The sequence below is a fragment of the Cyrtonyx montezumae genome, unplaced genomic scaffold (assembly GCF_038088225.1).
Source record: "Cyrtonyx montezumae isolate F1298 unplaced genomic scaffold, pur_monq_1.0 scaffold_38, whole genome shotgun sequence".
In the NCBI taxonomy this organism is placed as follows: domain Eukaryota; kingdom Metazoa; phylum Chordata; class Aves; order Galliformes; family Odontophoridae; genus Cyrtonyx; species Cyrtonyx montezumae.
In genome coordinates this window covers 1,231,510-1,258,637 of record NW_027072043.1, presented here as the reverse complement: position 1 = coordinate 1,258,637, position 27,128 = coordinate 1,231,510, and the positions used below count along the sequence as shown (strand labels likewise).

The 27,128-nt window shown below is 49.8% G+C and overlaps 2 protein-coding genes across 2 annotated transcripts in view; both read right to left on the bottom strand.

Annotated features, from left to right (window-relative positions):
* Positions 1–27,128, bottom strand: part of LOC136054532 (zinc finger protein 22-like) — a 198,112-nt gene that overhangs the window by 11,007 nt on the left and 159,977 nt on the right. The window lies entirely within an intron of this gene.
* On the bottom strand, positions 472–4,210 carry LOC136054531 (uncharacterized). Its single transcript, XM_065745822.1, is given in 12 exon segments — positions 472–633; positions 635–1,215; positions 1,311–1,429; positions 1,581–1,694; positions 1,915–2,021; positions 2,114–2,276; positions 2,467–2,591; positions 2,848–2,943; positions 3,035–3,126; positions 3,430–3,555; positions 3,754–3,822; positions 4,114–4,210. Coding segments are annotated over 12 exon segments (1,851 nt in total).

The following is a 27,128-nucleotide window of genomic DNA, read 5'->3' as shown; positions in this document are numbered from 1 at the left end:
CAGACCCCCAGAAGCCCTCTGCCCGGCAGCAGGTACTGCATGTAGGGATACGTTGCTCTCAGCCCGCTCCCTCCAGCTGGTGGCCTCCTGCATCCCTGCGGACACAGTGCACGTTGACGGCAAGTACTCTCAGAGTCCTTGTCCCATCAGTACTGGACTTCATACTCCACACAATCCTAAGGGACAAATGGGACAAGGGTGACCTTACAGCTCAGGTCCCCGTATGTTGGGAACCCCTCCTTCCTGGGCAGCCTCAGGCAGCCCCCTCCTCCTCCCCTCCGCTCACCTCACCGGCTCACAGTGAGCTTGGTCTGAGCCCCACAGCCTTTTATCTCTGCTCCTCAGACATCCTCTAAAGTACATTTAGATTTGCTGAGTCATTAAGGTTAGAAAAAACTAGAAAGGTCGTCAGGTTCAATGGTCCAACCAGGTCCTGGCCCATATGCTACTGGAAGCACCCCGAAGATGTCATCAACTGCTGCTTATGTGGCGTTGTCGGGACCGGCTGTTGCTGTTCCGAGCCCGACGTGGTACCCAGGAGTGGCTTCGCTCCTGGGCTGGCTCTGTCCTCCTAGACCGACTCCCACGGTGTAAACAAGGCTGGCTCTGTGACTCTGCATCACGACAACGTCGGAGGGGATCAGCTCCGAGTCCGGGCCCTCCCTGTCTGCGCACACCGGGTTCCATCAGCCACTGTGGAACCCCTCGAGTGCCCCGGTGCTTCCCGTTGGCTGTTGCTGTGAGTGCAGCTCTCTGTTGGTGTTTGCCTGCTCCCACGGCGTGTTCGGGGCCAGCTTGGGGTATCTGGGACCTGGCACTGCAGCGGAGAGCGGCTTCTTGTCCGGGCCCGCCCTCCCCGTCTGGGTCGGAGGTTGTAGCCATGTGCCGGGGTGAGCCTCAAGGCCTCTGACACCTCCCAGCTGTCCAAGTCCGGGGCAGAGTTATGGCAGCTCCCACGTTGTCCTCGGAGCTCATTAAAGCTATTCTCATTCTGAGGTAAACGTGGGGAGATTCTCCCATGGTCTGTCCCACGCTGTCTGGACAGGCCGCTGCTCTCAGGCACATGGGAACCATGATCTGGCCCCAAAGGTGCCTGGCTGGTGGTGATGGAAGTACTACTGTCATGTGCTGGGGAGCCTTGGGATGGCCCCAGTCCCCGTTGGCTGGTAGTGCTGGAGTCTGTAAAGGAGGCAGGAAGGTGAGCAGGATTGAACCCTGCCTGGGGGTGCGATCGGATCCCAGCTCTCCAGGGTAAATGGACGTGAGCAAGACCGCCCTGAGCATGCAGCACACGGTTCTTTGCTTCTTACCGGTGCCCTCTCCAGCACAGACATTGCACTCCCAGGTGGAGGCGCTCTCACTCAAGTCGGAGCAGCACCGATGGGTGCCCTGTGCAGCGCAGGAGCTGCAGAGCAGCAGCTCCCAGGGCCTGGGGAAACAAACGGCTTGTGGACATGAGTACTAAGTCATCTGAGCCAGGGAGAGCCCAGCACACCTCTGCTACTCAGTCTGTGCTCCCCAACCCCAAGCTGAGGCTGCGATCCCACGCAGAGCCCTAGAGGGCTTCTGAGGTAACTCACCCCGCTCTCTCTGCCTGCTCCCTGCCTTGTGGGTAACAGCACTCGCTGGCATCGCAGCGCCCGTGCCTCTCTTGAAGTGATGCATATGCATCATTGTCCTCCCACGTTGGTATCCTGTCAGAGAAGGGAGGGAACGTCATGAGCACTACTGCACCAGGACTAAAACTAATCCACGGCATCCCTCCTACTCCACCCAATCCCCAGTTCCAGCTTCCAATGATGCTGAGGCCTGGTTTAATGGCAGCAAAGGGCCAGGCCTGCAGGGGCTGTCAGAACCTGGGCAAGCACAGCTCTTGTGTCCTCACATCTTGGGAAATGGCTGAAAGACACCAACCTGACTGGTATGCGTATTCCCAGGATGATCATGTGTAGGCCAAACCTGTCCTTGTCTCTGCAAATGGGACACTGGAAGTAGAAAACCCCAGCACACAGGGCCTGTTCCTGCAGCAGAAACACAAGAATCAAGCAGAAACACAAGGATCTGGTGCTGCTAAGCTCCTGCCGTGCCCAACAGGCAAGGGGAGGCCTCCTACCTGGATGCAGGCCCGGTGGAACCAGGCATGTTGGCAGAATGGGCACACCATGGTGCTGTAGGAGATGCTATCCCCCACGGGGTCCATGCACATGATGCACCTGGTGTCCTGCGGTGGCACTGCTTCCACTGCCTGCTGCGGGCGGTGCTCCCAGCAGAAGGACCTGCAGGAAGGTGGGAGGGATGGGCAAGGTGAGAAGTGCTGCGAGGAGGGCAGAGGAACACCAAGGAGCCCCAGGCTCTGGCTCTGGCTCTGTCAGGCTGCTGGGAGGTGTCATGGCGCCTTCCTCGCTTCTTTGGCTGGTGCTGACAGCAGGGGTTGGAGGCTCACAGATGAGGCCTGGCAGCCCTTACCAGTACTGGTGAATGTACTGGGTGACACATTCACCCTGCGAGGCACAGGGGAGATGGAAGCTGCGGTCGCATCCTCTTTCTGTGCAGGTGATGGAGGCACCCGTCTTGCCACAGACAATGCAGTGCTGGAAAGAATAGAGCAGGTCCCATAAGCAACAAGCTCAGGGCCTGTGCATCTGACCCCCCACTACTGGGCAGAGTCCAGACTGCAGGCATGGCTGGGTTGCGCTCTGCAGAGCTGCCCGGTGAACAGTCATCATCTGCAAGGAGGGGACTTTGTCCTGGAGCTTGTTGGAAATGCTGGGATTGCTTTCTTAGGAGCAGGTTAAGATCACCAGTCCTCTCCAGCCACAAATCTGCCTGTTCCACTCAGGTCCTCACCGTCTGCTCTGCCTGCTCAACTGTGCGTATGATGTCTTCTTGGGAAAACATGAAAGTCCTCTCATCTCGTTGTTGACAGAGGCCACTGGCAAATAGCTGCACAAGGGGTAAGAACATGATGTTGTAAGGGCAGGAAGAATGGAACCGTTGGTTGGAGGAAGATGGTAGGAGCTGCAAGGGAACTCACCGCACAATAAGTGTGGAAGTAGAACCCATTTATCTCGTATTTTTGCCCAAGGATGTCTGAGTTCTCATCCACCTGGCCACACAGCTTGCATGCTGGAGGGGAGAGAGCAACAGCAGTGAGTGAGTGCCTTGCCCCTCGGGCCATCTGCCTCTGAGGGCTGTTCGAGGGGCTGTTGTGTGCCGGCCATGTGAAGAGCAGGGCCTGAGGCTGTGGAGACGAAGAAACACTGCAGGCCCAACAGGCCCGACAAGCAGCCATAGCCCAACCGCAACCCCTCTGGCCAAGGAGCAGAGAAGCCCTTGCCGGCCCTTTCCTCCCCTCTCCACTGCAGGCAAACCCCCAGCAGCAATCTGCCCAATGATGGGAAGCTGCATGTAGGGATATGTTTCTCTCACCCTGCTCCCTCGAGCCAGCAGCCTCCTGTGACCCCTCGGACATGGTGTATATCAACAGTGAGTACTTGTAGAGTTCCCTGTCCCAGCAGTGCTGGGCTTTCTCCTCTGCACACTCCTGTGCCAAGCCTACAGGAGAAGCGGTACAAGGTTGAGATTACAGCTCAGTCCTCAGAGCAATGGGATGCCCTCCTCCCTGGGCAGCCTCAGGCAGCCCCTTCCTCCTGTCATCAGTGCACCTCCTCAGCTCACACTGAGCTTGGCCTGAGCCCTGCAGCCTTTTATCTGATCCCAACCCCATCTGTCACAATGGCCACTCCCAGGTACCATTGTTGACATCATCACCCCTCACAGGGGGTGAGGGGCAGCAGGCACCCAAGCAGGAGGGTGGTGGAGCTAGGGCAGAGTGAGGGGCCCAGTGACGGGGGCCCGCATCACCTGCACAGAAAGAGGATGCGACCACAGCTTCCATCTCCCCTGTGCCTCGCAGGGTGAATGTGTCACCCAGTACATTCACCAGTACTGGTAAGGGCTGCCAGGCCTCATCTGTGAGCCTCCAATCCCTGCTGTCAGCACCAGCCAAAGAAGCGAGGAAGGCGCCATGACACCTCCCAGCAGCCTGACAGAGCCAGAGCCAGAGCCTGGGGCTCCTTGGTGTTCCTCTGCCCTCCTCGCAGCACTTCTCACCTTGCCCATCCCTCCCACCTTCCTGCAGGTCCTTCTGCTGGGAGCACTGCCCGCAGCAGGCAGTGGAAGCAGTGCCAGCACAGGACACCAGGTGCATCATGTGTATGGACCCCGTGGGGGACAGCATCTCCTACGGCACCATGGTGTTCCCATCCTGCCAAAGTGCCTGGTTCCACCGGGCCTGCATCCAGATAGAAGCTCTGGGAATCCCCATCCTGGGAATACGCGGACCAGTCAGGCTGGTGTCTTTCAGCCAGTTCCAAAGATGTGAGGACACAAGAGCTGTGCCTGCCCAGGTTCTGACCGCCCTGGCAAGCCTGGCCCTTTGCTGCCATTAAACCAGGCCACAGCATCATTGGAAGCTGGAATTGGGGATTGGGTGGAGGAGGAGTGTTGCCATGGATTAGTGTTAGTCCTGGTGCAGTAGTGCTCATGACGTTCCCTCCCTTCTCTGACAGGACACTCGGTTTCCAGGCTGCCAGGAACAAGTCTTTCTGGACTGCAATGAACATGCCCACCTCCACCCTCGCTGATCTGCCAGGTCCCAGTTCTTCTCAAAGGTTTTGGACTTTCAGAACTGCAACAAACAAGTCCATGGCATGCAACGAACACGCCTTTGGTGCCCACAGACTGTGCAACGAACACGTCTGTTCCTGTTCGGGCGCCAATTGTGGCAGACAGCAAGCGAGTAATCACTCCACTGATGCAGTTGATGGTGATCCTCTGTTTATTTATAATAGCAGCTTATATTGTTACCATTCTAGATTACAGCATTCACTATAAACTAGCCTGCGCAGTTCATATATCCTATTAATAATAACTGTGTGTTTTGAGCACGTGGATAACAACAGCATCTGATTGGCTCACAGTATACAATCATGCACCTGTTATGTTTGTTCCAGTTGTTTCATCTAGTTGCTACTCTAGCTGAAGCATGCATCTTCTCCTTCTTTCTGGTAAATTCCTTTCTGCTGATTTACACAGTTAATGTTCTGTTCACGTCCTAATTTTCGAACAATAGCAACCTTTATATCCAAGATTGCTCACACCACTTCTCAACAATTTCCTGCACTAGCCCACGGGTTAGCTCCAAGAAGGTCCCAGAAGAGACCGAAGTCAGCTCTCCTGGAGTCCAGGGTAGCAACCCTACTTTTTGGTTTGCTTCTTCCACTCAGGATCTTGAATTCCACCATCTCGTGATCACTACATCCCAAAATCTGTCCCTAACCTTCACTTCCCTATCAAGCCCATCCTTAATAGGAAGAACAAGGTCCAGGAACACCGCACTCCTTTTTGGCTCCTCCACCACCTGTGTAAGAAAGTTATCTACAACACATTGCAGGAACCATCTGGAGCACGTGAGCCTGGCCATGCTTCTTTCTCAACAAATATCTGGAGAACTGTAGTCCCCCATAAGAACCAGCACCTGAGATTGTGAGGCTACTTCCAGCTGCTTGTAGAAAGCCTCATCAACTTCCTCCTCCTGATCAGGGGGCCAATAATACACCCCCACAACAGCGTCCCTCACACTAGCCTGCCCCATAATTCTCACCCACAAGCTTTCCACTGCTACATCATCCTCCCCAAGGAGGGCAGTGCCGCCGCTGGCTCCAATTGGCTGAGCCGTTGTTTGTGGGTGTGGCCACTGGGAGCCAGCTCGAGGCAGCATGGATCTCCCCTCCCAGTACAGTGGTGCTGATCTATAATGCCAGCATGTGTAGGGCATGCGCGTGTAGGGTGAACCGTCTTGGAGGACAGGTGCTAGAAATGAGCCGTGCTTCTGCATTTTGATCTTTTATTGGACACGCGTGTCAGCCCCACTAGAGGTGCCGGGGGGACTGCCTCTTGCAGGGCAGAGAAGCGCACTGAGCACTGCCAGCCCTCCTCTTCTTAGAGCGCTGGGGCCTGCCGGCCGAGTGCTTCCCACCCCAGCCGCGAGCGGAGGGGCCAGGACTGCGGCCCTGCTCTGAGGGGCCTGCCGCCTGGAGACCCGGCTCCTCGCTGGGCCGCTCCCACTCCCTGGGGCTGGGTGCGGCAGGGAGCTCGGAGGCATCCTCCCCCGGGGCCCCGCTGGATGTGCCCAGGTGCTCCTCCACGTTGGGACCTGCAGAGCTGCTGGAGGGCGGGGAGGTGGTGGGACCAGATGTGTCTGAGGGGCCATCCTCCTGCTCCTGCTCCTGCTCCTGCTTCTGCTCCTGGGCTGTGCTGGGCTCTTCAGGGCCATACTGCTTCTGGACGTTGTTGTGCTCTTGGAGGCCCAGCATCTTCCGAGTTTTCGGGCCGCACTGGCTCTCGATGGCTGTGATGAGAGTGTTGATGAGCAGTGCAGGGATGGAGCTCAGGGTGTGCTGTGCACACTGAATCAGGATGTTTCTGTCCAGCCCCACCTGGCACAGGATCACGCTCTTCATCCAGTTGATCTTCCACCAGTGTATCTCTGGGTTGCGTCAGAATTCTTGCTGCAGCCAGGGTAGAACAGAGGCGAGGATGCCTTGTCTGACCCTGAAAAGTGCTGCCTAGACCCCTGGGAGGAGGCCGCCCACTCGCTCTGGCTGCACAGTCATCGGTTCAGGGGACAGTGGTGCAGAGGGTAGAGCAGATGTTGCAGTGCCTCTGGGGCCGGCGGCGGTGCTGAATACAATGGAAACTGGCACTGCAGGCGGAGAGACGACATACTCCATGTACTTGTTGTCTCCCAGCACAGAGACCCTCATGGTCTCCATGGCTGTCCTGCACAATGGGCAGCTGCCTTTCATGGTCACCCATTGCTGGATGCAGCTGAGGCAGAACATATGTTTGCATGGTACCGTGTATGCGATGTCCCCCCGCACATCGCAGCAGATGGCACACATCCACGCCTCTTCTGCGGACATGCTCCTCTCGCTGCAGCGAGCTAGGAGAACTGAGGATGACAAGTTTTCTCCCTCACCGGAGCTGCAGCAGTGGTTTTGCACTCTGGAAGAGGAACAGAGGTCACGCTCAATTGCTGCCCCAGAGTGTGAAAGTCCTCAGGCAGTTTCTCACAGGAAGCCCTCCCAAGCCCTTGACTGGGCTGTCTCGTGCTCCGCGCTGGCCCAGGGCCAGTCTCCCCATGCTCGCCCCAGGTGTCCCCACACCACTCACGTCCGCTGCTGCGAGTGTGCTCCGTGGAGTCCTGGTTGCCTGCACTAGGCAGAACCAGGGAAACACAAGCAGTACTGCAGGGTCAGGCGCTGAGATGCTGCAAGCAGCCCCAGGCACGACCCAGCACAGCACAACCAAATCCTTGCTCGACCGACAAGCCTCACAGAGCTGCTGAGCAGGGGCCAGGAACGAGCCAGAATGAGTCAGGTTCTGCCAGCACCCCAGGATGAGCACTGAGGGCTAAGCAAAATCTGCTTCCTGGCGATGTCACAGCCCGCTTCTTGGGGACATCACTATGGGCTGTCCGCTCCCCACAGCCCCCACCCATGTTTCACATATTGCCTTCTTTTCTTGTTGCTAATCTGCTGTACCTTCCCCTTCATTCCTGCCCACTCTTTATGCTCTACATTTGACATTAATGCATGGGTCTTTCTTTTGTTCTGATTAAAGCAGCTCTAACTGTTTATATGTTTCCTCTGTTTCTTCCCCAGTAAACTGTAGATGTTTCACTAGTGCGTTATGCAGAAATTGGGTTTGGCATTCTCTTCTTGCTTCAGGACTGCCCAGTCGATCTTTTCCTTTCTCCTGCCAGCATTATCTTGGTGCTTTTCGGAAATATTCTTCTGTTAGCATTTGGTGAATATCTTTCTTTCTGAGTGTTGCATCCCACCTGCAGATTCCTTCGGGATGGCTTAAGGTGAAACAGCATTCAAAATCTAAACATAGACATCAAGTTGTATGGGAAATTTGTGTAAAACAGCTATCCCGTAGGCATTGTCTCTCTCAAAATTATACCTACTTTAGTGGAGATACTAAGCAAGATCTCCAGCACTTGGATGAATGCTGTCACTATGGCTAAAACAACGTATGTGCACTAATGGGACCTACAGTGTATATTTTTATACCAAAACTTATATAGCACGGTGGTGCCCAATCATATGCAGAATAAGTATCTTAAAAGCAGACCCTCTCAACTAAGGTAACTCAGGTATTTTATATTTCAATTTTATATTGTAATATCAGGTAATTTATATCATAATCTGGGGCCCAGCCCATCTTTATAGCACAGAGACGCGGTCATGGAACACTCACACCTTCATAAGTCAACCTACAGACATCCGTGCTGCTTGTACCACTACCACTACCAGCAGCAACCAGGCTCTGCTCTTCTGCTGCTGTCTGTCAAAGCTCATTTCCTGTGTTATGCCTGCATGGAGACTTGGGAAATGCAGCCCAAAGCGGGATGTCTCCATAAACCTGGCTGTAAACACTCCATATATACCGAACTGCTGCAAAAAGCAACAATTGAAATGTTTCTTTACTTCACAAATGCTAGGAAACAAGGAAAGATTTCCAGATTAGGCATACATTTCAAGGACACACCAGGTAAGTGGAGACAGTGGAAAGCACTGTGGCGAGTCAAAGCTTTTTTGTCAAAATTTCTCACAGAGTGAGCTGTGATGATGACAAATCATGTCCAAAATGTTCCCTGCACTAGGACACAAAATCTGAAACATTTGAAGCTGCAGAGATACAAATTTCTCTCAAACCAGAAAACCTTTCATTTGTGTACTGCCTGGTGGACTGACACTGCAGGCTCAGAATCACTGGAGAAGAACCGAGCCTGCTAAGCACAAACCTGAACCAGGTCTGCTAAGAACAAACCTGAGCCAGGCCTGCTATCACAAACCTGAACCGGGTCTGCTAAGATCCTTTCCATCCTCCCAAGAAAAACAGTCCAACCCCGCTGCTGCCAGCACAACCTTGCAGCAGGGAATGCAAACAGCTTTACACTGCTCCCAAATGAGACCAAATGAGAATTGATTGGGAAATTAGTACAGAACACATGTGAGTGTGCACCACATTAGGCAAAGAGGTGGGGTTGTGCGTGCCTGTGTGTTCATGGGATGTCAGAAAAATTTCTGAAATACTTTGAGGAGACAGGGCCTCTAGTAAAGAAATGTTTAATTCTCAATTGCAATGGTGACTATAACTGTAATTACTTCACTGTCTGTTGTGCATGTGTTAATGTGGAAAGTTCACCTAATGGATGAGTGGTGAAGACTATCAAAGGCCACTGATGAAGTAAAAACCCCCAGAAAGGACAATTAATATTGATAAAGGCTGCTAGATAACAGCAGAGACCATGAAATAACATTCTTCTCTCCAGTCTACTGCAAAACAACTTTCCATTCCTACCGAGTGAACAAAACAGAGATCCTCCAGAGATCATTGAGTCCAACCCCCCTGCCAAAGCAGCTCCCTAGCCCAGGTTGCACAAGTAGGTGTGCAAGTGGGTCTTGAACGTATCCAGAGAAGGAGACTCCATCAACTCCCTGTGCAGGCTGTGCCAGTGCTCTGTAACTGCACTGTGAAGAAGTTCCCGCGCACATTTGTGCAGAACTTCCAATGCTACAGTTTGTGGCCATTTCCCCTTGTCCTATCGCCACACACTGCAGACAAGAGTCCAGTCTCGTCTCTTTGCCTCCTGCTCTTGCTTGGGTGATGCAAACTTGTTTTAGTAAAGAAAAAGATGCTTTCTCTTTTTCAACTGCTCTTAAAGGGGCTGCATTTCATTGTTTTTTCCATTTTAATGCTCAAAATGTACTGGGACATTTTCCCTGAGAACCTTCAAGGTCCTGAGAACTCAAGCAGATATTTGAGACAGGGATGTTGTGGCTCAGACAGATCTGAGGAGGCCTCATTCAGTAATATCCCAGAGAGGCATAGAGTTTCTGAAATAGAGAGTCTCCAAGCCAAAAGGGATAGTGCCCAGATCCAGAAAGAGAGTCTTCTGGCTGACAATCAGACTCTCCAGACCAATTTACACAGCCTCCAGTCCAACATGGATGCCTTCCAGACTGAGTGAGGCAACGTCCAGACAGAACAAGACACTTTCTGGTTCAAGAATGACACCCTCCAGCCCGAAAAAGATGCCTTGCAGTCCGAACTTAACAACCCTCAGTCTCAACAAGATGGTCACCAATCTGAGAAAGAGGTCCTCCAACCTGGAAGATACACCCTCCAGTCTGAGCGAGACGTCCTCCTGTCTGAACGGTACTCCTACAGAACTGAGTGAGGTCCCTACCAGCCACAATAGCCCCTGCCCCCCAGCCAGGTGAGGGAAAGGGATAATAGAGTGTATTGGACTGTGTGGATTCGATGGCCTGGCACATCAGAACCACAAAAATATAAGGCATTGGTGGACACTGGTGCACAGTGCACTCTAATGCCTTCGAGTTATAAAGAGTCAGGACAGATCTATATCTCTGGATTGACTGAAGGCTCTCAGGAATTGTCTGTGTTGGAGGCTTAAATAAGCCTCACTGGTAAAGATGGGCAAAAACATCCTATAGTGACTGGCCAAGGGGCTCCATGTATACTTGGTATTGATTACCTCAAAAGGGGATATTTTAAGGATCGCAAAGGGTATCAATGGGCTTTTGGAATAGCTGCGGTGGACACAGATAACATTAAACAGCTGTCTGCTTTGCCTGACCTATCAGAAGATCCGTCTGTTGTGGGGTTGCTACAAGTGGAGGAGCTGGTACTGATAGTTGCGGAATCCCTGGTCCGAGTGGATTGCTCTCAGGCGGGGAGCATGATAGGACTCAATACATGAATGATCAGGCTTCAATTTATTACCCTGACAGCCTTATTCTTATAGTGTTTAAGACAGGGGCGTACAGAGAATATCACACAATCATTGGCTGAGAGCCTCAGAGAAAGACAACTTAAAGCAGTTCCCAACAATTAACAGCAGTGACGAACCATCCTGAGGGAGTGTTGTGGTTTTGTGGTTTTGATGCCGGTATTCCACATCAGAGCATCATGCAGCAGTGAAGGAGTTAATGCTGGGGGAGCAGCAGAGGGGAGGGGCGGAGCTCCGCACCGGATGCCAGGCGGCGCTCGGTCTGGGCTCGTTGCTCTGGGCTGCCATGGTGGTTCAGCACGTGTGCTTCCCCTGCAGTTTCCTCCTTAACGTAAGCTCACAGCTTTTGGTTTGGAAATTTTTATCTCTCTCTCAATTGTTCAATTTTATTAGATTTAGTAAAGTTACCGTTCCTTCTCAGATCGTGCCGTTTTTTTCTTGTAGACCCATCTCTTCCCGCTGTTTCCCCCTCCCCTTCCCGGAGTGCGGCTCTGCTCGGGCGGCCGCGCGGCCACTGACGCAGTTTCTTTTTCTCTCCTCTCTCCCTTCTCGGTTTCCCTTGGGTTACTGTCACGGATAACACCGTGACAATTATTGGTGGAGAATGCGGGCAGTGAAGTATTTGTACTCAATTGTAAATCTGGTGCTAAGTGGACTAAGGTTTTTCATGTACCTTATAGCATGCTGGCGTTTTTTTAAGCTCTTTGTGCTCAGCACCGGAGTAATGTATATATACAGCTACTTTAGTGTGCTGAGAGGGTTACATACCTCCTGCATAAACACCCTGGCTAACGTGACAGATTATGCAGCATTTGGATTGGTTTCCAGTTACTCTTTTCAGGTCTTTACCTATATTCAGGATGTCAGCCTGGCAACTGTGTTATCTGTTTTTCTGAATGCACTCTTGGCAATAGTAATTTACATCATGTGGAGCGAGCGTTCCTCAAAACCAGAGAGTGTTGAATGGCAGGGAAGGTGGAAAAAATTAGGAAAGAAATTAGAAGCGTGGGGACCCCCGGTGTTATGCAGTTTTGACCTTGAGCACCTGTGGGATCCTGAGAAATTCAGTGAGTGTTTAGGTAAGGAGTCATGTGACTCAGGACGATCTGAGAAGGAATGTATTGTTTGGGTTCTGGCTTGTGCTTATCGAGCTATAATTGATATTCTGGAGAGAAATGGTTTCCAAACCAAGGTCCAAAGCAGAAATGAAAACCTCCAAGTTAGACCTGACCAATCACAGGAAGCACCAGTATCAGTGTCGGTTGCCCCTGTGGAAGGCCAGAAATGGACACAGCCGTCCTCGCGCCTAGAACGGAAAGAAGAAGAAGCAGAGAAAAAAAAGGAAGATCCAGGCGAGGGGCCCTCCTCAGCACCACCACCACCACCACCACCACCACCTAAAAAGGCCACTAAGAAAAGTGAGAGACATGGAGAAGACAGCGATGATGATGGAGTCACTGTTACCACTACTCGTCGGCCCCTAAAGATGACTGAAATACAAGGTTCAAGAAAGGAGTTTGTACGGCGCTCAGGTGAATCTATTGTCACCTGGTTGCTGCGGTGTTGGGACAGCGGTGCCAGCAGCGTGTCCCTAGACGGCAACGAAGCCCGCCAACTGGCAAGCATTTCCCGAGACCCAGCTATCGACAGAGGAATTGGCAGATGTCTGAATGGAGTCGCTACCCTCTGGGAACGAGTACTAGTGGCTGTAAAGGAGAGATACCCTTACAAAGATGATCTGGAGCCTAAGGTGGAAAGATGGAACACCATGGAGAAAGGCATCCAATTTTTGAGAGAAACAGCCGTAGTAGAGATGCTGTATGATCCCAATTTTGTCCCTAACAATCCACACCAGGACCGTGATTCTGAGAGAGTAAGGTGTACACCCAGTGTATGTCGTAAGCTCTCAAAAAAAACACCAGAGAGGTACGCGAGTACACTGGCAGCAATGCTCCATAGATACAAGGGTCAAGACAGAAGACTCCCAGTTTATGAATTGATTATTACACTCCAAAACTTTGAACAACAGTTTCCACCATCACGTGCTTCCATTGCAGCTATAGTAGCAGAAGAAGTAGGTGAGATGAAGAAGACACAGGAAGCTATACTGGAGGAACTGTCATTACTGATGAATAGGGATGAACCTGTGTCAGTAGTGGAAACACCTGATGAAGACGAGCATGACCCAAAGAATCTGATGAAGCAATTGATCAAACTGTTGAAAGTCTCGGCCACCAAAGGCAACCGCCTCTCTGCACGAGCAAATGACGGCAGTAACATCATGTCACGTGTGGCCATGTGGAGCTTCTTACGAGAAAACGGAGAGGACATGAGGAAGTGGCATAAAAAACCCACTCCTGCACTGCGAGCACAAGTGAGAGAACTACAACAGAGATCAGCCACCAATGAAATTGCTCCCGTCACTGCAGGTAACCAATAGAGGGGCCCTGCCCTCAGCCAGGGGAGGGAAAGGGATAATAGGGTGTATTGGACTGTGTGGATTAGATGGCCTGGCACATTAGAGCCACAAAGATAGAAGGCACTGGTGGACACTGGTGCACAGTGCACTCTGATGCCCTCGAGTTATAAAGGGACAGAATTGATTCATATTTCTGGAGTGACTGGGGGTTCTCAGGAACTGTCTGTGTTGGAGGCAGAAATAAGCCTCACCGGTAAAACCTGGCAGAAGCATCCCATAGTAACTGGACAGGGGGCTCCATGCATACTCGGTATTGACTATCTCATAAGGGGACATTTCAAGGATCCCAAGGGGTACCGATGGGCTTTTGGAATAGCTGCTGTAGATGCAGACAACATTCAGCAGCTGTCTGTTTTACCTGGCCTGTCAGAAGATCCGTCTGCTGTGGGGGTACTGAAAGTGAAAGAGCAGCATGTACCTATCGCTACAAAAACAGTCCACTAACGGCAGTACCGCACCAACAGGGATTCCTTGCTCCCCATTCATAACTTGATCTGTCAGCTAGAGAGCCAGGGAGTGATCAGCAAGACTCACTCACCTTTTAACAGCCCCATATGGCCGGTGCGTAAAGCCAGTGGAGAATGGAGGCTGACGGTAGATTACCATGGCCTGAATGAAGTCACACCCCCACTGAGTGCTGCTGTGCCAGATATGTTGGAGCTGCAGTATGAACTGGAGTCAAAAGCAGCCAAGTGGTATGCCACTATTGACATTGCCAATGCATTCTTTTCTATTCCTTTGGCCACAGAGTACAGACCACAGTTTGCTTTCACCTGGAGGGGCGTTCAGTACACCCGGAACCGTTTGCCCCAGGGGTGGAAACACAGCCCAATCATCTGCCATGGGCTGATTCAAACCACACTGGAACAGGGTGGGGCACCTGAGCACCTCCAGTATATTGATGACATTGTTGTGTGGGGTGATACAGCAGAGGAAGTTTTTAAAAAAGGAGAGCGAATAATCCAAATTCTCCTGAGTGCTGGTTTTGCTATTAAATGGAATAAAGTACCTCCCCAAGAAATTCAGTTCCTAGGAGTAAAATGGCAAGATGGGTGAAGTCATATCCCAGGAGATGTGATTGACAAAATCACCAGTATGTCACCACCCACTAGCAAGAAAGAGACACAGTCTTTTCTGGGTGTAGTAGGTTTTTGGAGGATGCACATCCCAAACTATAGCCTCTTAGTAAGCCCCTTCTATCAAGTGACTCGAAAAAAGAATAAATATGAATTGGGTCCTGAGCAGCAGCAGGGCTTTGAGCAAATTAGGCAGGAGATAGCCCGTGCTGTGGCCATAGAGACAATACGGATGGGACAGGGTGTAAAGAACATCCTCTACAATGCTGCTGGAGAGAAAGGTCCCACTTGGAGTCTGTGGCAAAGAGCCTCTGGGGAGACCCGAGGCCGACCCCTTGGATTTTGGAGCAGAGCGTACAGGAGTTCAGAGGAGTGCTACACTCCAACTGAGAAGGAGATTTTGGCCGCATACGAGGGGGTTCGGGCTGCCTCTGAAGTAATTGGTACTGAGACACAGCTCCTCCTGGCACCTCGACTGCCAGTGCTGAATTGGATGTTCAAAGAAAGGTTCCCCCCACCCATCATGCTACCAATGCCACCTGGAGTAAGTGGATTGCACTGATTACACAGCGAGCTCGGATGGGGAACCTCAACTGTCCAGGAATCCTGGAGGTGATCATGGACTGGCCTGAAGGCAAGAAATTTGGAACATCCCCATCAGAGGAGATACCACGTGCTAAAGAGGCCCCACCATATAACGAACTACCAGAGAATGAAAAGACGTATGCCCTCTTCACTGATGGATCGTGTAGTATTGTTGGGAAGCATCGCAGATGGAAGGCTGTTGTGTGGAGCCCCACACGACGAGTTGCAGAGGCCACCGAAGGAGAAGGAGAGTCAAGCCAATTTGCGGAGGTAAAGGCTGTCCAGCTGGCCTTAGATGTGGCTGAACGGGAGAGGTGGCCCATGCTATATCTTTATACTGACTCTTGGATGGTGGCAAATGCTTTATGGGGGTGGTTGCAGCAGTGGGAACAGGACAACTGGCAACGGAAGGGTAAACCTATTTGGGCTACTGAACTGTGGAAAGACATTGTAGCCCGAACAAAAAGGTTGGGTGTAAAGGTGCGCTATGTAGATGCTCATGTGCCCAAGAATTGAGCTACTGAAGAGCAGAGAAATAACCATCAGGTAGATCGAGCTGCCAGAATTGAGGTGTCTCTGATCGATTTGGACTGGCAGAACAAAGGAGAGCTATTTTTAGCTCGGTGGGCCCATGAGACCTCAGGCCATCAAGGAAGGGATGCGACCTATAAGAGGGCTAGAGACCAAGGGGTGGACTTAACTATGGATGCCGTTGCACAGGTTATCCATGTCTGTGACACATGTGCCATAATTAAACAGGCCAAGAGGATGAAACCCCTCTGGCAGGAAGGGCGATGGGAAAAGTATAAATAGGGGGAGGCATGGCAGGTTGATTATATCACCTTGCCACGAACTCGCGATGGTAAGCGTTACGTGCTCACCATGGTGGAGGCGACCACTGGGTGGCTTGAGACATACGCAGTACCCCATGCTACCACCCGAAACACCATCTTAGGGCTCGAGAGACAAGTCCTATGGCGACATGGCACTCCAGAGAGAATTGAGTCCGATAATGGGACTCATTTCAAAAATTCTCTTGTGGATATCTGGGCCAAAGAACACGGCATTGAATGGATCTACCATATCCCCTACCATGCACCAGCTGCTGGTAAGATCGAGCGCTACAACGGGTTGTTAAAAACCACGTTGAGAGCAATGGGTGGTGGGACATTCAAGCACTGGGAGAAGCATCTGGCAGAAGCCACCTGGCTGGTCAACACTAGGGGATCAGTCAACCGAGAGGGTCCTACACAGTCCAGCTCCCTACAGACCATAGAGGGAGATAAGGTCCCTGTGGTACATGTGAGGAGTATGTTGGGAAAAGCGGTGTGGGTCCTTCCAGCCTCTGGAAAGGGCAAACCCCTCGGTGGAACCGTTTTTGCGCAGGGACCTGGGTGCACCTGGTGGGTAATGGATAAAAATGGGGACGTCCAGTGTGTCCCACAAGAGAATTTGATGCTGGGAGAATGCAGTCTGTAATTACGTGTGTATGTATGTATATATATATGTTTGTATGTAACTTATGTTATTACTGTTTTGGTTATGTATAGATGTGTGTTGAGCATGATGTGATGATGTGGAATAAGGGGTGGAATGTTGTGGTTTTGTGGTTTTCATGCCGGTATTCCACATCAGAGCATCATGCAGCAGTGAAGGAGTTAATGCTGGGGGAGCAGCAGAGGGGAGGGGCGGAGCTCCGCACCGGATGCCAGGCGGCGCTCGGTCTGGGCTCGTTGCTCTGGGCTGCCATGGTGGTTCAGCACGTGTGCTTCCCCTGCAGTTTCCTCCTTAACGTAAGCTCACAGCTTTTGGTTTGGAAATTTTTATCTCTCTCTCAATTGTTCAATTTTATTAGATTTAGTAAAGTTACCGTTCCTTCTCAGATCGTGCCGTTGTTTTCTTGTAGACCCATCTCTTCCCGCTGTTTCCCCCTCCCCTTCCCGGAGTGCGGCTCTGCTCGGGCGGCCGCGCGGCCACTGACGCAGTTTCTTTTTCTCTCCTCTCTCCCTTCTCGGTTTCCCTTGGGTTACTGTCACGGATAACACCGTGACAGGGAGGTAACTCTTGTTATCATCCTAATCCTAAGAAATCAGGCAGGAATGCATCGGCAGCGGATGTGAAAGGCAGTGCTGGCAGTACAGGGGTTCGGAGGAGTGCTACGCTCCAAATGAGAAGGAGATTTTGGCAGCATACGAAGGGTTTCGGGCACTGAGACGCAGCTCCTCCTGGCACCTCGACTGCCAGTGCTGAACTGGATGTTCAAAGGAAAGGTTCCCTCCACCCATCATGCCACTGATGCCACCTGGAGTAAGTGGATTGCACTGATTACACAGCGAGCTCAGATGGGGAACCTCAGTCATCCAGGAATCCTGGAGGTGATCATGGACTGGCCTGAAGGTAAAAAGTTTGGAACAATGCCAGCAGAGGAGGTATCACGTGCTAAAGAGGCCCCACCATAAAATGAACTACCAGACAATGAAAAGACATATGCCCTCTTCACTGATGGATCATGTCGTATTGTGGGTAAGCTCCACAGATGGAAATCTGCTGTGTGGAGCTCCAACACAACAAGTTGCAGGGGCCACTGAAGGAAAAGGAAAATCAAGCCAATTTGCAGAGGTAAAGGCTGTCCAGATGGCCTTAGATATTGCTGACCGAGAGTGATGGCCAGTGCTTTATCTTTATACTGACTCATGGATGGTGGCAAATGCTTTTTTTTTTGTGGTAACAGCAATGGGAACAAAATGACTGGTAGCGAAGGGGTAAGCCAATTTGGGCTGCTGAACTGTGGAGAGACATTGCTGACTGAATAAAGAATATGGTTGTAAAGGTGTGCCATGTAGATGCTCATGTTCCTAAGAGCCAGGCAACTGAAGAACAACAAAGTAATCATCAGGTAGATGAAGCTGCTAAAGTTAAAGTGTCCCAAGTAGACTTGAACAGGCAAAATAAGAGTGAATTATTTTTAGCTTGATGGGCCCATAAGACCTTGGGCCATCAAGGATGAGATGCAACATGTAAACCCCCACAGCCCTGCTCTACCAATCCAGCAACACATCAGGCCCCTGCTCCCTGCGATGGAGGAAGCAGTGCTCCACTGTACTAAAAGAATCAACACCTTGCAGCTTGCTGGAAGTCTCAGGGATCCTACAGAGAAACTCAGAGCTCCTGAGGACACTGGCAGGCTCCTGCTGGCTTCACCAGCTCACCAAAATCAAACTCTACTTCCTAAAAACTGCAGTCCAGGCAATGTAGCTTGAGCTGAGCCCAGCAAATGTGATGGCCCTTCAGCAGGAGTTCTCGTGGGCATTTTCCCAAGGTCAAAGCAAAGAGCTTCAAGCTCAGAAAAGAGGCAAGCATGCATTGGAGAGCACTCTGAAACCTCTGTGCCGCGGGGATCAGCTGCTTGCACACCCTGTGGGTATCTACTGCCTTCTGCTCCCATCAGCTCCTGAGACATGGGAAGCTGCACTTAGAAGAAACAAGCTCAGATTTTTGTAGATTTAGTGTAGCCAAGCAAAGCTTGGTGTCTCACAGCTGCTCTGAGCTCCTGATTAAACCTTTTGGGAAGAGGAGTAGAAGCAATGTGCAGCACTGTGAAAAAGGATGACATAGCCTGTGTGAAAGAAATGCCTCCCTGTTATGAAAGCAGTGGGCTGGAATCAGCAACAAAATCAAACTTCCTTGTACCATTCCTCAATCCACATGTGGTCTTTTGTTTTTAGAAAAAAAAGCAAGACTAGAGTGAAAAAAGCTCCATAACAACTCTCCTAAATTTTTATCCTATTCCTCTTCAACTACAGGTTATTTTCAGAAAACTTCCACGAGCCACATTAGTGCTGTCCTGACACTTGTGTTTCATTCATCAGTGCACTCAGAAACTACTGAGAGCATCACATGCACACAGACACACAGAGCATCCATACACAGCTGATTTTCCGTAGGAAATGGCATAAAAAATCTGCTTGTAGGTAGAGCAGAGGAGAAAAGCAGGCATGGTGAGAGAACTGCTTTTGTTAGCAAGGAAAGATGATCTGAATCTCCTGATTCAAGTCCCTTCTGCAGAGGGTTTTAGAGAAGCAATCTCCTTTGCAAACTCTTCCTTTGAGGTGAGAAGCATCTGGGTGTCACAGGTTTGCGGGACAGTTTGACCCGGTACCGCAACAATTGAGGCAGTGGACCCACGGGCCCACACCCCGGGGAAGGGGAAAAGAGAAAAAAGATGAAGGGTGATGGGCCTAAGAACAAAACAGCGGCAACGATCTGAGGAGGAAAGCTAATTTACTAAATAAGATATCAGAAAGGAAAATAATACAATACAATACAATATAATTGGAATTGAGGCATATGGATCAAATAAAATCAGTAAGAGAGAGAATGTCCGATAAACCGAAGGCCTTACGCTAACGCTGAAGGCGGACGGCTGCAACAAACACCCACTGCCGAGCTCGGTCCTGAAGCAAAGAGAGAGTCCCGTGACCGCAGACAGTTTTTATCTTTCCCTCTGGGCAGAAATATGTAAAAATGCAAAGCATCGCAAAGTCCTCTGGGGAATGCACTTCTTCTCTTCTGAGACAGGTACACCCAGAACTATCGACTATCCACAGAGCTGGAGCATTAACTCCTTAACTCCCAATACACCACATGATGTTATGATGTGGAATATCAATAATACAACAAAAATCATAAAACCATAACATTCCACCTCTTATTCAACATCATTAAATCATGCTTAATATATATATATATACCTAAAAACACAATGATTAACAAGCATTAAATACAAACACATGCAACATACATATATACATATATACATACTAATAGAATTACTGAGGGCGCTCTCCCCACATCAAATTCCTTTGTGGTACACATTGAACATCCCCATTCTTCTGCATCACCCACCAGGTAGACCCAGGTCCATGAGCAAAAACAGTTCCCCGGAGAGGTTTGCCCTCTCCAGAAGCTGGAAGGACCAAAACCGCTTTTCCCAAGATGTTCCTCACATGTACTACAGGGACATTATCTCCCTCTACAGTAGGTAGAGATCTGGATTGGGCAGGACCATCGCGATTGATGGATCCTCTGGTGTTGACCAACCAGGTGGCTTCTGACAAATGCTTCTCCCATTGCTAAACGTTCTGCCACACATTGCTTTCAACATGGTTTTTATCAACCCATTGTATCTTTCAATTTTACCAGAAGCTGGTGCGTGATAGGGGATATGATAAATCCACTCGATGTCGTGATCTTTGGCCCAAGTACTTACAAGAGAATTTTTGAAATCAGTCCCATTGTCTGACTCAATTCTCTCTGGAGTGACATGTTGCCATAGGACTTGTTTCTCGAGCCCTAAGATGGTGTTTTGGGCAGTAATATGAGGTACTGCATATGTTTCAAGCCACCCAGTAGTTGCTTCCACCATGGTAAGCACATAATGCTTGCCATTGCGAGATCATCACAAGGTCATATAATGAACCTGCCGTGGCACCCGTATTTATACTTTTGCCATCGCCTTTCCCACAGAGGTTTCATCCTCTTGGCTTGTTTAATTGCGGCACATGTGTCACAGTCATGGATAACATGTGTCACAGTCATGGTTAGCATCCATAGTTAAGTCCACCCCTCGCTCTCTAGACCATTTATATATTGCAACTCTTCCTTGATGGCATTGGCAATGTCAGTGGTGGCATAACTCTTGGCTGCTTTTGACTACAGTTCATAGTGGAGTTGTAGCATGTCCGGCACAGCAGCACTCAGTAGGGGTGTGACTTCATTCAGGTCATGGTAATCTACCGTCAGCCTCCATTCTCCACTGGCTTTACGCACTGGCCATATGGGGCTGTTAAACGGCGAGTGGGTTTTGCTGTTCACTCCCTGGCTCTGTAGTTGACGGATCAAGTTATGAATGGGGAGCAAGGAATCCCTGTTGGTGTGGTACTGCTGTCTGTGCACTGTTTTTGTAGCAATCAGTTGTTGGGGAATGGCTTCAGGAGCACGGAGGTCCTGGTAATATGTACGAGCATAGCTTGCACGGTAGCACAGACTACATATTCATGGAAAAGTACTAAATGTTGATAGGAGGTCACCATGCTCCTGGGCCAAGTGATAAACAGCTCAAGGTGGAAGGTTTTGAAGAGTAATAGTCAATTCATAAACTGGGAGTCTTCTGTCTTGACCCTTGTATCTATGGAGCATTGCTGCCAGTGTACTCGCGTACCTCTCTGGTGTTTTTTTTGAGAGCTTACGACATACACTGGGTGTACACCTTACTCTCTCAGAATCACGGTCCTGGTGTGGATTGTTAGGGACAAAATTGGGATCATACAGCATCTCTACTACGGCTGTTTCTCTCAAAAATTGGATGCCTTTCTCCATGGTGTTCCATCTTTCCACCTTAGGCTCCAGATCATCTTTGTAAGGGTATCTCTCCTTTACAGCCACTAGTACTCGTTCCCAGAGGGTAGCGACTCCATTCAGACATCTGCCAATTCCTCTGTCGATAGCTGGGTCTCAGGCAATGCTTCCCAGTTGGAGGACTTCGCTGCCATCTAGGGACATGTTGCTGGCACCGTTGTCCCAACACCGCGGCAACCAGGTGACAATGGATTCACCTGAGCGCCGTACAAACTCCTGTCTTGAACCTTGGATTTCAGTCATCTTTATGGGCCGACGAATAGTGGTAACAGTGACTTCATCATCATCGCTGTCTTCTCCATGTCTCTCACTTTTCTTAGTGGCCTTTCTAGGTGGTGGTGGTGGTGCTGATGAAGGCCCCTCGCCTGGATCTTCCTTTTTTTTCTCTGCTTCTTCTTCTTTCCGTTCTAGGCGCGAGGACGGCCATGTCCATTTCTGGCCTTCCACAGGGGCAACCAACACTGATACCGGTGCTTCCTGTGATTGGTCAGGTCTAACTTCGAGGTTTTCATTTTTGCTTTTCCCCACATAGCGAGTGATAACGCTGGTAGATAGTGGGGCAGAAACATCCATCATATATGGGGACCCAAGTAGATTCCTGGGCACTAAGGCTATGATAGGTGGGCTCAGGGCCAGATGATTTGAAAGGGATTTGATTTAGTAGTTGGGTAGGGATAGTGATAGGAGGATGGTTGGACTAGATGATCTTGTAGGTCCTTTCCAACCTTATGGACCTATGAACCTATGATCCCCATAACACAAATGTGGTTGAAACTGGGGGTTGGGTGTCTTCCACCCCAGGTGTACAAAGTATCTATTGCCCCATTTCCAGAGTACATATTGGGGATAGACATCTTGTGGGGTCTGACTCTCCAGAACACTGTGGGGAAGTTCAAACTAAGGGAAAGATGTATTAGTATCTGGGCGGTGCAGGCTATTTTAAGGGGCCATGCAACAATTGAGCCTATTTGTTTGCCACAACTCCGCCAGATCACAAATACAAAACAATATAGACTCCTTGGTGGGCAAGAAGAAATTACCAACAGTGGGCAGGAGTTGGAGAGAGTAGAGATTTTTAGACCTGCACACAGCTCATACAACACCCCCATACGGCCAGTCAGGAAGGCAGATGGTACATGGCGAATGACCGTAGCCTACAGAGAACTAAATAAAGTCTCTCCGCTGATACATGAAGCCGTACCCAACATTGTTTCCCTCATGGATACGTTAAGTAGAGAAATAGAAACATATCACTGTGTTTTGGATCTAGCAAATGCATTTTTTAGCATTCCAATTGCTTAGGAATCTCAAGACCAGTTTGTATTCACATGGGAGGGCAGGCAGTGGACTTTTTCAGACCTACCTCAGGGATATGTGTATTCACCTACATTTTGCCATAACCTGGTAGCACGTGTCTTGACAAATTGGAACAAACCATCTACCATCAAAATGTACCATTACACTGATGATCTGATGCTGACATCCAACTCAACGGAGGCATTAGAGAAGGCAATACCATCATTAACTACTTATTTACGGGAAAAAGGATGGGCTATAAACCCACAGGAAGTTCAAGGACCAGGGCTATCAGTTAAATTCCTAGGTGTTATCTGGTCAGGTAAGACTAAGGTCTTACCCACCGCAATCATAGACAAGATTCAAGCCTTCCCAGTTGCCACAACACCAAAAGAGTTGCAGGAGTTCTTGGTTATATTAGGATCCATTATTATGGCGATCCTTTATACCCCACTCAGCACAACTCCTAAAACTTCTATATCAATTAACAAAAAAAGGCCAAGTATGAGATTGGGGTAAAATGGAGCAAGAGACCTTCCAGCAGGCAAAAATAGCTGTTAAACAGGCCCAGGCCCAGGCCCTGGGTATATTCGATCTAACTCTTCCAGCCAAACTAGATGTGCATGTAACTCAAGAAGGATTTGGCTGGGGGCTGTGGCAGCGCCAGAGCTCCATTCGAACCCCAGTTGGGTTCTGGTCACAGGTTTGGCACGGGGCAGAAGAAAGATACAGCATGATAAAAAAGCAGTTATTGGCTACCTATTTTGCACTGCAGGTGGTAGAACCGATAACTCAAACTGCAGAGGTTACTGTTAAAGTGACTTTGTCAATTCAGGGATGGGTAAAAGATCTAACCCTAAAAGATCTAACATTCCTAAGACAGGGGTGTCCTAATCACAAAGAGTGTCACGCTGGGTTGCCTACCTCAGTCAGAGAAACCACCTGTCTTCATCTCCTCTGAAGGAAGAACTGCAGAAGATACTTGGCCCAGTAACATATCACAGTGAAACACCTGAGGAAATAACTGTCACTTGCCCAGAGAAGAGTCCTGTACAGGAGGGGAAATACCCTATTCCAGAAGATGCCTGGTACACAGATGGATCCAGCAGAGGGAACCCAAGTAGGTGGCGAGCTGTCGCATACCATCCCTCAACTGAAACAATATAGTTCGAAGAAGGGGATAGACAAAGTAGCCAGTGGGCTGAGCTACGAGCTGTGTGGACGGTGATAACTCAAGAGCCAGGTGATGGCGCATTGAATATCTGAACGGATAGTTGGGCAGTCTACCGAGGGCTCACACTCTGGATAGCACAGTGGGCCACTCAGGACTGGGCGATCCTTGCTCGACCTATCTGGGGCAAAGATATGTGGGTTGATATATGGAACGTGGTTAGGCACAGGACTGTGCGAGCATACCACATTTCTGGACATCAAACCTTGCAGTCGCCAGGCAATGATGAAGCTGACACTCTGGCTCGAGTTCGATGGCTAGGAAACCATTTAGGGCAGCACCTAAAGCATGGGGGCTGCCCATACAGTTACCGGATATTGTCCAGGCATGTCAGGACGCTTGCTCACGAATGAAACCAAGACCTCTGCCGGAAACAACAGCCCATCTCCCTTGAGGGCACAACCCTTTACAACAATTGCAGGTCGATTACATAGGACCCTTCCTTGATCTGAGGGGGCCAGATATGCCCTAACCTGTGTTGTCACAGTGAGTGGACTGATACAAGCCTATCCTGTAGCAAAAGCAAACCAAGCCTATACCATTAAAGCTCTAACTAGGCTGATGGCATCACATGGGACTCCTGAGGTCATCAAGAGTGACCAAAGTAAACATTTCACGAGTACAACTGTGCAAAAGTGGGCTGAAGACAACAACATCGAATGGCGGTTTCACCTGCCCTATAATCCAACTGGAGCAGGCCTAATAGAAAGGTATAATGGAATCCTGAAGGCTGCTCTGAAGGCAGATTCACAGTCCTTGCAGGGGTGGACCAAGAGGCTTTATGCAACCCTGTGGGACTTGAATGAGAGACCGAGGGATGGCAGACCTAGCGCTTTAAGAATTTTGCTGACAACCTTGGCCTCCCCACTTAGGATACAAATCACAAGCAAAGACACCTCACTTAAGCCACTTCAGACACTCTCTCTCTTGCTCATTTTATTGGATTCATTAGCCTCAATTCCAATTGTATTATATTATGTTATTTTGCTTCCTGATATCTTATTTATTAAATTAGCTTTCCTTATCAGGTCAGTGCCGCTGTTTTGTTCCTAGGCTCATCTCCCTACTCCCTTTTCCCTTTCCCCCTTCCCCTTTCTTGGGGAGTGGGTCTGTGTGTCCCCTGCAGTAATCGTCACAGAACCGGGCCAAACAAGTCCAGTAAATCTTCTAAGCCACCATCCCACCACCGCAAGGAAAAGAACGTACGTTAGCATTTGAAATGCTCCTGTTCCTTCGGACTGGGCACTGCAGTCATAGCTCTGTACGTACTCATATCCACTACAGAATGTTAACTTGCACAAAGCAGAGGGAAAGAAGGTACTGGGGGAGAGGGAAAAAGTGCTTTTCCAACCCTTAATGCAGTGAGACATGGTGTGTGACAAAACATGGGGGCGAAGATCAGCAGTTAATTTTTAATAATATTTCAAAGAGTAAAAGTGGAAAATTACCTCACTGTGTTTGTTTGTTCGTTTGCTTTTTCTAGGAAAGCAAAATCAGCATTTCTGAGAACACAGTGATATAAGATGAAAAAACACAATACTGAGAACGCTTCTTGGGGAAATCTGAAAGGAGAGGGGAAACACATGAGCAATGACATAGGAAAGGAATTAATTGGATGCAGTTGAACAGTTAATCATCCCAGCTCTTGCCTGGGCTGCTGTCTCTTCTTGATTGGGATTCCCATGCCTCAGAGCTGCTTGCCTCTTCCCCACCCATTTCCCTTGGAGCTGTGTGTTCCCTCAACCCCCAGGGCCCTGCACTACCTCTCCTGCACCACACCAGGCCCCTGCTCCCTGCGATGGAGGAAGCAGCGCTCTGCCGTACTGCAAGAATCATCTATTTGCAGCTTGAAGGGAGAGCTCAGGGATCCTACAGAGAAACTCACAGCTCCAGAGGACATGGGCAGGCTCCTGCTGGCATCAGCAGCTCACCAAAATCAACCTTCACTTCCTGCAAACTTCCATCCAAGCACAGTAGCTTCAGCTGAGTCCAGCAAATGTGGTGGCCCTTCTGCAGGAGGTCTCACAGACACTTTCCCAATGCCAAAGTAAAGACCTTCAAGCTCAGAAAAGAGGCAAGCATGCACTGGAGAGCACTCTTAAACCTCTGTGCTGCGGGGATAAACCGATTGTGCACCCTATGGGTTTGCACTGCCTTCTGCTCCCACCACCCCCTGAAACATGGGAAGCTGCACTTAGGAGAAACAAGCTCAGCTTTTTGTAGATTTAGTGCAGACAGTCAAAGCTTGGTGTATCACAGCTGCTCTGAGCTTCTGATAAACATTTTTGGGAAGAGCAGTAGAAATAATGTGCAGCACTGTGAAGAAGGATGACATTGCTTGTGTGAAAGAATTGTCTCCCTGTGATGAAAACAGTGGGCTGGAGTCAGCAGCACAATCCTACTTCCTTGTACAATTCCTCAATACACATGCAGTATTTTCTTTTTAAAACATAAGCAAGACTACAATGAAAAAATCAGCAGAACATCTCTCTTACTTTATTCATCCCCTTCCCCTTCAACTACAGGTTATTTTCATAAAACCTCCAATGCTTTCTCTCCTGTGTGGATGTGCTGGTGATCAATGAGACGGGATCTCCTGTTTGAACATCTTCCCACACTCAGAGCACTTGTAAAGGCTCTTTGTTGAGTGTATACACTGGTGCTTAACGACTCTGGAATATAATTTAAAGCTTTTCTCACACTCAGGGCATGGATTTTGCTTTTTCCTCGGGCACAGGTCCTAACTCCTGGGGTCTTCAAGCAGACTTTCTCCTGTACTGATGTCCAGTGTGTTCCTTGATGCCTTTAACAGATGCTTTCCCTGTTGTGTCTTCATGAGCTCGCTTTGACCTTGCTCCTGATCCACATGCACATCCCTTCTGATTTCTTCCATGTAGATGCTACCACACTGTATTTTGGCCACACCACTTTCTTGCAGACCCTTCCTTATGTATCTTATCCCTGCTCCTGCTTGATGACAAAGGAAAACCAGAAATAGCACACTGTTCCCCAAATACTCTTCCCCCAGAGATCTCTTTTATGGCTTCAGCTTCCTCCTTCCCTCCACCACCTCACCAGGGCTGACATCTCCTGCCACGGCCTCATGTTTACCCACATCTGGGATCCAGGGCTCTTCTCCTTCTTCTAGCAGGGAGA